This window comes from Catharus ustulatus, chromosome 2 (genome assembly GCF_009819885.2).
Source record: "Catharus ustulatus isolate bCatUst1 chromosome 2, bCatUst1.pri.v2, whole genome shotgun sequence".
Lineage (NCBI taxonomy): Eukaryota > Metazoa > Chordata > Aves > Passeriformes > Turdidae > Catharus > Catharus ustulatus.
In genome coordinates, this window is record NC_046222.1 from 28,687,632 (window position 1) to 28,701,194 (window position 13,563).

A 13,563-nucleotide genomic window follows, 5' to 3' on the forward strand; every position below is an offset into this window, starting at 1 on the left:
TCCAAAAAATGCTTTGTTTTCTTCTGTTTAATTTGTTGTTTGGTGGTTGTTTGTTTGTTTGTTTTCGGGTGGTTTGGGATTTTTTTTAATCTGTAGGTGCACTTTTAATATATGCAATCAAGAATTCCAATGGGATGGACGCGTAAAGACTGCACTGGCAGTAAAATTCGTTTACAAAATCACTTGTGTGTTTCTTCATGAGGAAAAGGACGGTCACAAAGCCAAAAAAGTCGATCTATTTAGCCGTCGCACCTTTTTGTTCTGCCTCTGAAGCGCCTTCTCTGGTCTCGCCGTGAAGGCATCCTGACCGCCTGAAGCAGCAGATGTACTTTTGTGAAGGCAAACGCCTTCACAAACCCACCCTCTCCATAAAATCAAAAAAGTCTCAAACTTTCTACGAGGAAAGGAGCACTCTCGGCTCTGCCTCGGTCTGTCCCTGCGCACTTGGGGAGGCAAAGGCACGGGCCGTCGAATGCCACCGCGGTAAACGATGGTAAACAATATATACATCAAGGAGGCAACGCCTGGGGCTCCCCGTGACCTTTCCGCTGCTCAGGTTAAATCTATAAATATCCAGAAGACATCCGAGCCCATTGTTTTCCTGCCCTCTGAAACCGAACCCGCCAAGGGAACGAAGGGGCGTCCCGCACCCTCCTCCTCCTTTGGCTGTCGGCGGCCAGAACGGAGTGCCGGGGGAGGATGCGGGAGCCCGGTATTGAGTGGCGGAGCAGCGGGGCAGGCTTCCTGGAGCCCCTGGGCGAGCTCTGCCTCCCCCGGCCCGGCCGCCACCCTGCGCGCCGAGCGCCAGAATGCACGGGGTGGGAGAGAGAAGGTGAGAGTCGCTGTAATCCTGAATTCTTTTTCATAGCTTCGTAGTTGAACCCGCACATGATTAAAATCCAGATTTATTCCCCTTTTAAATGAGTCTCGTAAAAAAGCACATTAACTCTAGCGACAAAATTCAGGGCTGAGACATAAATAACTCGGATGCTCTGAAGATGTTTTTTACAAACCTGGGGAATTTATCCGCTTACTTTTCTCACCTTTGCCTACGCCACAGCCCAACCCGGCACCTCCCAGCCCGCCACCTCGCTTCTCCCAGGAAAATGCGGCCCCGGATGGGGGGGAGATCTCTCGGGAAGACTCGGTCTCGCCAATATCGTCACCGAGGAGTTTGGGCATGACTGTAAGATGGCACGTAAGGGGTCGGGGATTCCTCCTAAACGGGGAAAATAAATAGCGCTGCCTCCCAGGCTGCAGTTTGTACACGTCCAGCCCAGATCCGCACCGACGCGGGGAGTGAAGCGAGGCCACCCCGCCGCCTCCTCCTCTCACCCCTGCCGGAGGACGTGCCCCGCGCTTGAGAGAGAAATCCTCACACTTGCCTGCACGCAAAAGGTCTGGGAAGAGGAGAGCGAAGCCTTACTCCACTCGTGGTGGCGTTTAGCTCCCCACACTGAATGGTTTTCAGGCCCTCCCGCGCTGAAATGGAGGCAATTCAGGCGAAAAGATCGATAATTGGGGCTAGACCGATTTAGGTTATCCCATTAAATCAATATATAATTTCCCAGCGCGTACTGTACGACTTGCGACCTCCCCTCAAGTACCCCCGTACCAGCAGAAGGAGAAGCCCGTCACTACTCGGGGGCAGCGGCTTTGAGCGTTGGACCTTTGGGACGCTATAAAAATTCCCTTTTCTAATTTTTTTTTCTATATCGCTGGAGATTTGACGAGTTTAAAATACGTTAGGTGTAAAGTTTGTTCTTAATTAGGTCTTGTAAAGATGGAATTTGGTGGTCATTATAGAGCCGCTAATCAATTTTCACCTAGCAGCAAAAGCGCACCGTGGAGGAATTAGGTTTAATGAAGTGACTGCAAATTACAGTCGCGGACTTTATTTAAAGTCAATCAACCTCCTAAAAATGATTTCTCAAACTGTTCTTGATTTCCTTTGCTTTATGAAAAACATCACGTTTACTTTCTGAGGTTTCAGGTATTAGCAGCCATTCTCTCCCGCTCTCCAGTCTGGTTCACGGAGAGTTTTCCAATTTTCCAATTCGAATTCACTGAGAATTAGGCAAATTAAACTTCTAGACCGTACAAAAATAGATCCCATTGCGTCTATAAATTTATGAGAAACGGTTAAAAAAAAAAAAAAAAAAAGTTGAAAAAGACTGATGCACAGATACTCTGGTATTAGAAAGCGGATTTTTGTCTTTGGTCGCGTATTTACTCTTTTTAGCGGGGAAGCCTCTGAAACAGTAGGCTACTTTTTTGACTGGTTGATCGCCGCTGTCCCCTCTCCGCTGAGCGAGACGCCCCTGGCAGCAGATTTTACCTAGTTCTCCTCAGGATCCGCACCAGGAAAGTCTGTTGTTGCTAAAAGCAAATTTAAATGCGGTACCTTGACGGCTTGGAGGGGCGAGGTCTTCATGGTCTTTAGCTCCCTTCAAAAACACTTTAAGTATTTTTTTACAGGAAATATTTCTGATACCTCGATATTAAATTCTTTCTCTTCCTTTCACCTCCTTTTGTTTTTGTTTTGTTGTGTTGTCTTGGTTTATTTACTCTGAGTTTTGGGCCGCTTATGCTGATTGATAGCTTAGGGAACTTCACGCAAAATAAATAAAAGCAAATTTTAAAAGGTGTTTGCTGTTCCAAGTGCAGTGGAACGGACTTGGCAGGAGTGGAGGATATTTCTTGCCTTTTTCTTAGGGGCTGCGCTAAGAAATGCTTTGACCTTTTTGCCCCATCCGAACATTAAAAGCAAAGGGAAAACACCTAAAATTCACTTTCTCCTCACATTGTAACTTTGAGAGTGGGGCCGTCCCTTGTTAAGGCCCTGGGGAGCAGGGCGTGGGGACGGCGGGAAGGGCGCGGGGACGGCTCGGAGAGAGAGGTCCAGAGCGTTTTCACCCTCGGGATCGTCGCGGATCCGCGGCTGCGTTTGCAGAACCGTCGTTTTAGGCCGAAGAGATACGGCCGGGGGGACAACAGGAGACCGAGGGTTTAGGATGAGCCAAATTATAGTTGAGAGCTACTGAATCCCTTTTAAATAAAAACAAAAAAACGAGGATTTAAAATTTAAAGTACAGACGCCAGGAGTGAAGTGTTGTGCTCCATTTCCCCTAGCCCTGTCCCGCCAGCCTTGGGGCCGCGGGCCCGGCCCTGCTCCATACTCCGCGGCTCCCGGGAGGAGCCAGGCTCGTGAGTGGGGTTGGACTCCTGGCAGTGCCCTTTACCCGCTGAGGTCGTTTTCCCTGCAAGGAGTGTTTTCCCTCCGGAGAGGGTAGATCCCACTCCGCACACCCCCGCGCCTCCGCTGCGGCTTGTGCGCTGTGTCCCGGGAGTGGAGCGAGGCCGCTCCGCCCGGAATCCAGTGGGTCCGATCCCGAGAGAAGCATCCCGGGCTGCAGGAGTATACAGCGGGTCCCCATCTCTCCGAGGAGCCGGTGACCCTCGCCCCAGAGCAGAGCTGATCCCGGATGCCCACATCCTGCTCCTACACCGAAATCTCTGCTTAGGGTGGCACTGTCTCCGCCGGGAGGACACGAAGGGTGGCCCGTGACTCGGAAAAGAGGAGAGGGGTGCATCTCGCACCCCATTCCTTTGCCTCCGATCCACCCGTCAACTCCACTATTGGGGCTCGACAAACTCTGAGGCAAAACAAAACGCACGTCCCGAGACACCCGGGAAGGACTACCGCGATCGACAGGCACGAAGGGAGTGGAAGGAGAGAGAGATAAAAAGGAAACAGAGGGGGCATGCCGTCCCTCGCGGGAGATCATGGAACTATGTGGCGGGGGAAAAAGACGCAGCGAGTAAGGCAAAGTCCCCGCAAACTGAAAGGAAAAAAAACCAAACACACCTAAACAAAAAACAAAGCAAAACAAAACCCCACAAAACCAACAAAAGAAATCTACTCAAAATTCCCGTTTCTTTTTTCTGTACTCCCAGTCTCGGTTGTTTTCCGGGTCGCTCTGCCGTCGGGCAGCTCCCAGCAGAACTCAGGGAAAGAAGCTGGGAGGGAATGGGGCGAGAGGTGGGGGTCCCGAAGAGAAAGGAGTCGCACTAACCGGGGTTGAGGTCCAGGCACTGAGTCGGGTCTTCATTGTCCCCCAGCTGGCCATTAGGGCTGAGGCTTTCCATGGACAAATCCAGCCTCTTGTCTTCCCAGTCTCGCAGTTTCCTCTTCTTATTTGTCCCGATCAAGGCTTCTACCGAGAAAGCGTGCGCTCGGGAGCTGAGGGCCACCGCCGATCTTCGCCTCTCACTCATCTTATCCCCCAGCCCAGACCCTTGGGCAGAGGAGTGACCAGTGGCTAGGAGCACACAGCTCGGGGACCAGAGGCAGAGCCTCTTGCCTCTTTCTCCCCCCCCACCCCTCCCCAGCTGCACCCCCAGAAGAACCAGCCCTCAGTCTCCTGAAGGCACTACATGAGGCTGCAGATACTCCGCAGGCAGAGCCAGGAGGAGGGTGTGCTCAGCCCAGGTCCCAGCACTTGCTCAGAGAGGCTGCAGTCTGGATTTCTTTTTTTTTCTTTTTTTTTTTTTTTTCCTTCTCCCCTCTCCTTCTGTCTCTCTCTGATTGATCCAAACTTCTGGGATTTTTTTTTTCTCCAAGAGTTAGGCAGGCTGTGTGCGCCTGTCAAGGAAAAAAAAAAAAAAAGGGGAAAAAAAAAGTCCCCAGCCAATAGGAGGGAGAGATCGAGAGAGACCCAAAAGCTGCGACCCAATAGGGAGGGGAGGGAGACTCCAGCCTGAGGAAGAGGAATTTTGGCCATCTGAGTCCTGGAACACCGGCCGGGAGAATTAACTGTTTGAAGAACGGGGAGCCAGTAAGAAATCCGTAACTCTAAAAACCGAGAGGTAACAACTCCCTCACTTCTCTCCGCTGCACCCAGGTTTCCCAAACGCTGCTGCTGGCTAATCCCCACTCAAAGTACTCTAGAGGTGCTTTACAACCCAGCGGTGCAGGATAATGGGGTGTTTTCAAAACTTCGTTTATGCCATTGTATTACTTGCCCTTGCCAGCGGAATCGGTGTTTCGTAGAAGCAGAAGCAACGTCCCGAGAGCGTTGAAAATTCACTTCAAAACGATGCGTTTCCGTGGAGTGGCGGGGCTGAGAGGGCCGCGTGGGCTGGCTGGGAGACCCAGACACTCCCGGGCATGGGAGTTCCTTCTCTTTGGGAAGCGTTTTTTATCTAAACAAAACAATTTTTTTCCCCTTTCCCGCTTCTTTTTGTCACTCTAGCTACGAAGAAAACAAAGCCGCTAGGTACATATCCCGGCTGGTTGCCTGGATAATAGTCAGCATTTTATTTCTGCTCTCTTGTTCACTCTGCCCTGACTCTCGGCTGAGGCGGGTCCACAGCTGCTCCCACGCCCCTCGGTCACGCGTGGCGCGGGGGGACTCCCAGTGAAAAGCAACAAGGGCTGCTTTTGAGAAGGTGACAGAAGTGTGTGCTTTCATTAGCTGGTGGAACCCCGGAAAAATAGGTGAAGTCAAGCGAAACTCTGTACGTAGAAAATACAACGGGGAAAGCAGCGGGGGATTAATTCGATACAAGTTCAAAATAAAATATAAATAATTGTAAACTACGAGAGGGGATTATTCTGGACCGAGCCGCGGTAGAAAAGCAAGCAAGGAGACACACAAATTTTCAGGAAGGGATTATATTTGCCCGCTGTTTCTCAGCTGCTCCCGAGGGTGCAGAGCTGCTTAGGGCAGGTTTTTCATAGACTTTTTTTTCTATGGGGCTGGAAACAAGTGAAAGGGGCACGTGTGGGAGTGCAGGGGGAAAAGACACTTCCTTTTGCTCCCAGAGTGAATCCATGGTGCCCACGTCAGCGTGGAACGGCGGAGCCCTTCAGCCCTCTCTTCCCGGCTTAAAGCGCCGACTGACAGCAGCCCGCCGGGGTTCCCACGCACGGAAACGGATTTCACATGAAAAGCAGGAAAGAAGCCATTTCTTGGACAAATCCCGGAAAAGCTAAACCCTGTCATCTAGGCCGAAAAGCAGGTTTTGTACGTCTCCATCACCCGCCCTACACCCTTCATCCCCCTCCCCGTCGCTCCTTTCCCCTCCCCTCCAGTGCACCTCTTTGACAGGTCGCTCTCCGCGGGCTCAGCGACGGGCACAGCGGCGCTGGCACATGGGATGGACATTGTGTATTCCCCACGCTGGCACTGCCCCCTCTCCGGCTTCGCGGAGAGCCGTGCAGGGCAGAGTAGCAACAAGAAGTGGGCGACCGAGGCAGGGGCTTGGAGGAAGCCAACAGCGGGAGCGGGGGCTCGGACGAGGGCACATGTGTTTCCAGCGGATCTCCCAGCTGAATGTCTTTTCCCAGGCGAAGGAATGTCTCAAAAAACAAAACAAAACAAAGCAAAAACAACAACCAAAAAAAATCCCAAAAAAATCCTCCAAAAAAAACCCTACCAAAACAATTCTTTTCCCTCTTTCCGAAAACCTCGGAAACACTTGTCTGGGAGGCAGGCACTGAGGAAGGCTTTTAAAGAAGCTGGAGGGCGATTTTAGCAAAAGAGCCCAAGAAAACAGTCGATTATTTATAGCGTTTTAGTGAAAAGAAATGGTGCTGGAAAGGCAGGGAAATTTATGCGAATTTTGGGGGCTGATGTAAGAACTCAGAAACACGTTTTCCAGAGAACTAAGTGTGGTTTTACTGGTAGACAGTTTAAAGCAGCCCCGACCCCTCTCGGGTCTCTTACCTTGGGGCTCTATCCTGTGCCATCTGAGTCTGCGAGCTGTGCCCAAGCACTCCGCGCCCGGCTCTGGTAGCCGAGCACAGTCTCTGCAGCAACGACAAGAAACGTAGCGCGGTCTCCAAGCCAATAGGGCCTCTAATGCCAAACCCCAGGGAGCAGACCCTTTTGCCAGGGGCGGGAGAGCAGCTCCCCGCGGACTCGGACACCGCTCCCGGGACCGCGGGGATTCACGGCTCCGACGACTGCTCCTCTCCCTCCTCCCTGGCCCTATTTTGGTGCCCGGGAGATTTAGGACAACTCGCCCTCCTGTGCCCGTCCGCGCCTGGCGGTGCAAAAGCGGTAAACACAAAGGCATTTCTGCTCCACCGTGCTAGCGGAGGGAGAGGGCAGACCCTGCAGCGACCTTGCGGCCCCACTGGATGTGTGGGGGGAAAGAGGAGGGATGAGGGGGACGGGGGGGCTGGACAGAAAGTCAACTCTGCCCCCTCGCAGGGTTCGCTACCCCCTACGCTGAGAGAGCTCACCCGGAGTCGGGGGATGGGGTTTGCACCAAAATCTAATTGAGCAAAACGCATCCGCACTGAGCCGCCGGTGCCCGGATCCCGGGGCTCCTCTCAGCCGCAGTGGCACCGAGGCCGAGATTCCCCTCTCACCGCTGCGAGTGGCGTAAACCTCAAGTCTACCAGAGGCCTGGTCTTAATCTGGATTCAGATCCGACTCCGACCTCCGGCCGCCAGAGATTAATGCGTCCCTTTGCCTGGTCTTTATTCCAGACTCTTACTCGCAGGGGTAGCTCCCATTAAATCCAGGAAACTGCTCCCTGGAATAAAGTGGCAGGAGCAAGGGTCGCAGAGCCAGGCCTCGGGGTTTATAAAGAAATCATTCACTTCTGCTTTCCAGTTGTCGCGGATAGAGCCTGAAAAATATTTGTTTATATATGGAAATATTTGGGGAAAAAAAAAAAGAAATAAGGGGAGCCGGTTGCTGGGCGAGAGTGCTGTCCAGATATGCTGTTTGCAGGAGCAGGGCCAGCTTCAAACCCTGCTTCACAGCAAGTAAAACCTTTCCGAAGGTACTACATTCAGATCTAGCCCGTGGATTTATTATTTCTCTATTTTAAAAAAAGTTAGTAATTTAAAACAACGTTAAAACGAGTCAGTGGGTGCGGGCTGAAGGCTGTCTAATAACGTGAACGAGTGATTTACAGGGCTTTAATACAGCGCCGATTATCTTTTAGCGGATCGGAGGATTTCGAGGCTGGGTATCTAGTAAAGAGGCAAGTTTCAAGCAAGCACAAGTCGCCACTTGGAAACACGAGCGAGATGTTGTTTCCGTGCTGCGAGGGGTCAGTTATTATGACTGCGGGAAAAAATACGCCTGCAGTTTATTTTTATGGTCTGCACAAACGGTATTGTTGCATATATTAACTAATTCATAATTATACCCCTATTATGCTGTCGATTCGTCCCCCCTCCCCTTCTCCGATTTTCTCAGGCTTTGAGAATTGAACCACCGCAAAATATTTACAGTCTCAAGTGTTTTTAAATGGGCTTTGTTTGTGTTTTACAGAATAAAAATCTCTATTAGTGTTTAAACAAACACCATGCCAGTCTCTTAAGCCTTCCAGATGTTTGCAATAAAATGTCAGGTTTTGCCTTTGGGACTCGAAATAAAATTTAACTACCTTCACCCTGTAATTATTCTCTTAGCTCTCCCTTCCTAAATTTATCTGCTTTCTATCAGGACAGAAAAAAAAAATCCGATTATACACTTGGACTATAAAAACCAGTCACTACTTTCCCTCCTTTTTACCAGGACTTCTCCCTCGTTTGTTTCGCACATATATTATTTTTTCTCTCCTGTTTTTGGGGCGGTCGAAGGAGATCAGGCAGAGCAGAAACGCATCGGCGTGTTTCCCGGGCTTAAGGGCAACACATGTGCCTTGTCCCCAGGCCTCTTCCCCCATTCAGCCCCATCCCGGCCCCCCTGTTCCCAGTGGGGAGGAGAATCGGGAACTTAAAATTGTCCCTGAACTTCCACCAGCTCTGGGCGTCACTTTTCTCCATGCATCAGTCAGACCTGACCGCATTTCGGAGCCTCCCCGCGGAGCTATTTGGAAATAGGCAATTATGATGAATAATCACACAAAACAGGTTCCCCTCGCAAACAAAGACCAAAGTCCTGGCTAGAGACCCTTCTGCCTTCTCAGCTACTGACTTGGAACACCACAGGCAGGATTAAAAGCCATGCATTTTGTATTTACCACGCCAAACTTCAGAACAACCCGGAACGGTAATCGGGGGACTAGATGATCTCTCTCTTCATTTGCAGACTACAGACCCGCTTTGCCTGCTTGTCAGCAGGCTCGCGGAGTTTCTGCATCTTTCAGCTCTCGCTGCTTGCGTGAAACCCTCAGACACACACGGGCGGGTTGGTCTGCTCATCACTCCGTGTGCGCTGCAGCCCCCGGGCACAGCTTGGGGGCGCGCCCGCCCGAGACACTCAGCTTCACACCCACGGGCGCCCAGGACCCAATCCCGGCTGCTCCAGCCGCCCGCTTTTTTGTAAGATATTTATTTTTCCTCCCTCTTCTGCAGAGTTCCTCCCTGCCTTGTGCTGAGATCTCTGCTGACAGGTGAATCCTCGTGGGTGCAGGTCTCGGATGGCGAGAGGCAGGAGGCAGCTCCAAGGAAGGCAGAGGCTGGCAAGATCACCGGGAAGCAGGGCTGACCCCCCCGTCCCCCACCAAAACAACAACAAAAACACTGCACCGCTGGGCTCCGACAGTGAGAGACAGAGGTGTCCAATCAGACATGCCACCCGCCCCATTACCTTCCTGACAACCTTATTTGCACACACACACCCGAGAAGAGGTGCAAAGCCAGCCGAAGTCGCTTACACAGGGTGGTGGTGCCGAGAAGGAGCAGCTGGACTCCTGGGTTCCGCTGCCCGCCCCTGCACGTTCCCCCCGGCCTCATCCACGCTGGAGTTTCCTCGGGCTCTCCTTCTTCCTGTCCCCGCCCGCGTTTGCAGGTGGACTCTGGAGTGGCGTTAGCCGGTGAGACGGGACCGAGAGAGATTTCAACATAGGTTCAGAGGTCTGGGTTGGGTTTTTTGTTTGTTTGTTTGTTGGCTGGTTTGGGTTTTTCCACAATACATAAACCGCCCTAAAGGAATTTCGGAGTTCTAGAAGGGCTAGGAGACTTTGGGAGGAGGCGGGGGAAAGCTGGTAGGGAGGTTGTATCTAGGCAAACTCCAGGACAAGGACTTCAACCAGATCCACTGTCAGAGTCAGGGCACAAGAGCTAGTCCCGAGAAGGCCACTGGTCAAGCATCACCATCTGCCGTCAGTCAGCACTCCTATGCTTCCGACCCCAGATCGGGATGCATATGCCTCCCTTATCACCCCACGAGGAGCACTAGAAAAGCCGGGCCAGGATCAGGCGTGGGGCTGCCCACGCACGAGTCCTGGCAGGGAGATTTTAGTCTGAAAGGCGACTGTTTTCTGCAGGGAGACTGACTCCTTTTCCATTGGGAAAGTAAAAGAAACCAGTTTAAAACTGGTAGCAAACAGCATTTTGTCCACAGCACATTGAAGAGTTGCTTTTTCGCAGATAATTGCTGCTTTTATAATTTGGGACAGTTTGACATTTGGGGATTGGTTTCCTTTTTGTTGGATTATTTTTCTAGCCCAAATGTAACCCTCAGCTCCCACACTCAGAGGACTGAGTGCGATGAATGGAGAGATCTGGAGGCACGGGGCCTATGCTACCTTGCCACAGTCTCAGCCTGAGCTGCCGCAGGGGAGGAGGAGAGGGAGAAGCCAAGCATGCTTATCCTCCCCCGGGTCTGGGCAGGATCCACCCGGTAGCCACGTTGCCCCTTGTCCCGCTCTTGTCCACAAGGCCTTATATATGCGGAAAAAAATGGCGTTCCCCAGCAAATGCTGTGGATATTGTGCACAATAGTTCTCATACGGGGCGCTGCAGGAGGGACAACCAGCCCCTTGTTACCGAGACGGATCCAGGGGCCCACTTTTCCAGGGAGGAAAGCAGGAATGCACACAGCGTTTCAATGTGTGTTCGGTGAAAAAAATAAATACAAGGGGAATATTTTTTCTCTTCAAGTCACGGCTTTTTGAACCAAAAGACTGAGCTCTGAGCTCCCTTACCTCATACATGATGTTTTATACTGTAAACATCCCGTTTAGGGCCGAACCTAAAACGAAGTAGACCTTAATGGGACTATTCAAAAGATCTGTGGCCGCTGGATGTAATCCTCCCACTATGGAAAACAGAAGTTTGTCCCCCCCGTGCTATGAACGCTAGGCACCACTGTAGAAGCAGGAGAGTGATCCCCGGCCTCCGCACAAGATATGTTCGTGGAACAACCTGGGAACTTCAAACACGCTTATTTGGACCCATGTAAAACACGACTGCTGTGTAAGGCAGGCACGCCAGGACATGCGGCTCCAAGGCCCTCGAAAATGATTATGACCCACCGGACCCCGATCCAGGCTCTCTTTCTGTATCTCAAACCTCACCCGCCCTTGCTCCGCGCCCAGAATTCACCCAGATTTATTATTAAGTAAGCTTTTATTAGCTTCTCATACTGTTTTTATTAGTTTCTAGTAACCAGAAAGCTGTCAGGGACTAGACTTTCGCAGGACGACATTTTGGGCTGGTGAGAGGAATTTCTCCTGGTATCTGTGATCTCTTTTTTTTTTGCCGTGTGACCTGCACGCCTAGCAGAGATTTCTCCTGCCTGGAAGACAGAAACCTTGGAATGGAAGGCAGGGCGATTACGCCTTGGGATACCCCCTGATACAGCTGAACCTTTATCCTCCCTCTGAGCAGCTTTCTCGGCTCCCCACAGCCCAACCCGCTAATTCCCCGCAAAGCCGCAGAAGCCTAGAGATATGCCTCCTGCTCCCGCCTCGGTGCTGGCCGCATTCTTGTCAGGGTCACGTTTTATCGTGATTCATGCAAGTGAAATTATCTTCTCTCTCCATCCCCCGGGCGGACAGGACCACGAAGCAGCGAGCCCGGCAGTGTGTGCGGTGCTTCCCCCGCCGCAAGGCCTCGCTCGGCCCTGTGCTCGGCCCTGTCGCAGTGGGCACGGCGTCACCACGGGGCAAGGAGCGGCGTGTGCCACGCTCCGAGGAGGAGCCCGAGGGCAGCAATGCCGCCTTTCAGGCTCCCGCAGAACAATATTTTGAGGCGGGTAGTGGGCAGCAGCCAGCTCCTGTTTGCAGGGGCCGAGCCGCAGAGGCATCTCCGCAGCAGGGAAGAGCAGAGTCCCCCGGCCAGCCGGACCTAGGGCAGGCAGCCCCGGTAGCAGTTCCCGAGGTTGCCCGGCGTGGGCGCAGCAACCGGGAGCCTCCGCGTGAAATCAGCACAGGAAGCTCAGCCGCGACGGGTTCCGTCTAAGGGAAAGACAGTGCCGGCAGCAGGCGCCGGCTCTCGCCTGTCACGGCTGGCCAGCGGGTGAGGTGGGAGAGCCAAATTCAGAGGGGACAGCAGTCGCCCACGCGGGAAGGCAACGAAGCAAATCGAGAGCAGGATCTGACAGTTCAGCACAGGTCGGGGCTTCATCACTTCGAGAATGAGCAGCCAGCGAGACAGGGAGACTCTCTGCAGGGCAGAGGGGTTTTCAGTCGCCTGCATCCAGCCGTTCTCTCGCGCGTGGGTGGCAGGAGGATAAATAGGTACTCCTGGCTTTGGGCTGCAGTCAGGCGGGGCCAGCATGACGAGAGCGGCCGCAAAGCAACCAGACAAAGCCAGCCTGTGCCACACTGCTGCCGCACTCGGGGAATAGGAGTTCTGCCTTTGGAAAACAAAAACACAATAGCAATTAAGCACTCATCTGAGTGTGACTGCTTGTTTGTTTGGCAGAGACTGACCGGAACCCGGAGGATTTTCCCTTGCCATCACACACATTTGCTCCCGTTTTTCTTCTTCACCATTCGTGCGAGAGGCGATCCACCCAGAAAAGCTCTCCCACTATCGGGGACAACTCAGGTTGTGTGTGTCCCCATATTGCCAGGGGAATGGGGGTGCAAGGGGGACAAATATAGGCTCTTCCAAAATAGCAAGGCCGAGCAATAGCGTTTGAGTCAAAAGTGCCTCCGTAGCAATCCTGACTGAAAGTTGTCTTCCTTACATATGTTTTATGGCATATTGGTCTATTTGTTGAGATCCCCCTGTGCCTTGGTAATCCTACCCTGCTGCATTTCACTCACTCTGCGTTGATGTGGTTTCTCCTCTTGCCTTTCAGGATTATAAAAATCTCTCCCTCTCTTTTCCCTCTACAGTCCGGTTTCAGAGAATGTTGGTTAAACCTCATCTGCTGCTTTCTTTCTCTTGTGATGGCAAATTTGGCGTCATCTGTGGACTTACCCGATGCAAACATTGTATTAAGAAGTGTTTCAAGGCATTTTATTGTTGCTCTGCAGTGCTTTGATGTGGTCTATAGGCACCGATTGTTGATGTCTCCCTGCGACTCCTCAGTACCAGCATCTCATTTCTATAGCTTCTTCCTCCTCTTCTAGCATTTCTTCCCTTTTAAAAATAAGGGTTTTGAACGGTCGCGACAGATCCCACCACCTCACCCTCGATTCACTTCGAACCCATTTCCCAGGGGGGTGCCTCTTCTAGCAGTTCGGGGCTGTAACCTACCCCGGAGACCGCAGATTTCCCTGCCCGCAGGCTGCAGTGGGGGCGACCCTGTGCCTGGCCGCCAGCGGCAGGTCTCCTGTCCCCCATGGGAACCTCGCCCTTCCTCTGGCGTGCACTGCTCTCCCCGTACCCCTCCCCACAGCGAGGGAGTCAGTGAG

At 52.3% G+C, this 13,563-nt stretch overlaps 1 protein-coding gene across 3 annotated transcripts in view; it reads right to left on the reverse strand.

Moving 5' to 3' along the window:
- Positions 1-7,164, reverse strand: part of TBX15 (T-box transcription factor 15) — a 99,782-nt gene extending 92,618 nt beyond the window's left edge. The window contains exon 1 of one of the 3 annotated variants that reach the window (XM_033053460.1): positions 6,732-7,164. In XM_033053460.1, coding sequence (XP_032909351.1) covers positions 6,732-7,083 — 352 coding nt within the window. In that variant the 5' untranslated portion in view covers positions 7,084-7,164. Of the gene's footprint in view, positions 1-4,076; positions 4,417-6,102; positions 6,501-6,731 lie in introns of those variants that run through there. The other 2 variants (XM_033053463.2, XM_033053462.2) reach the window with 2 other exon arrangements.
- Between the last annotated feature and the right edge of the window lie 6,399 nt (positions 7,165-13,563).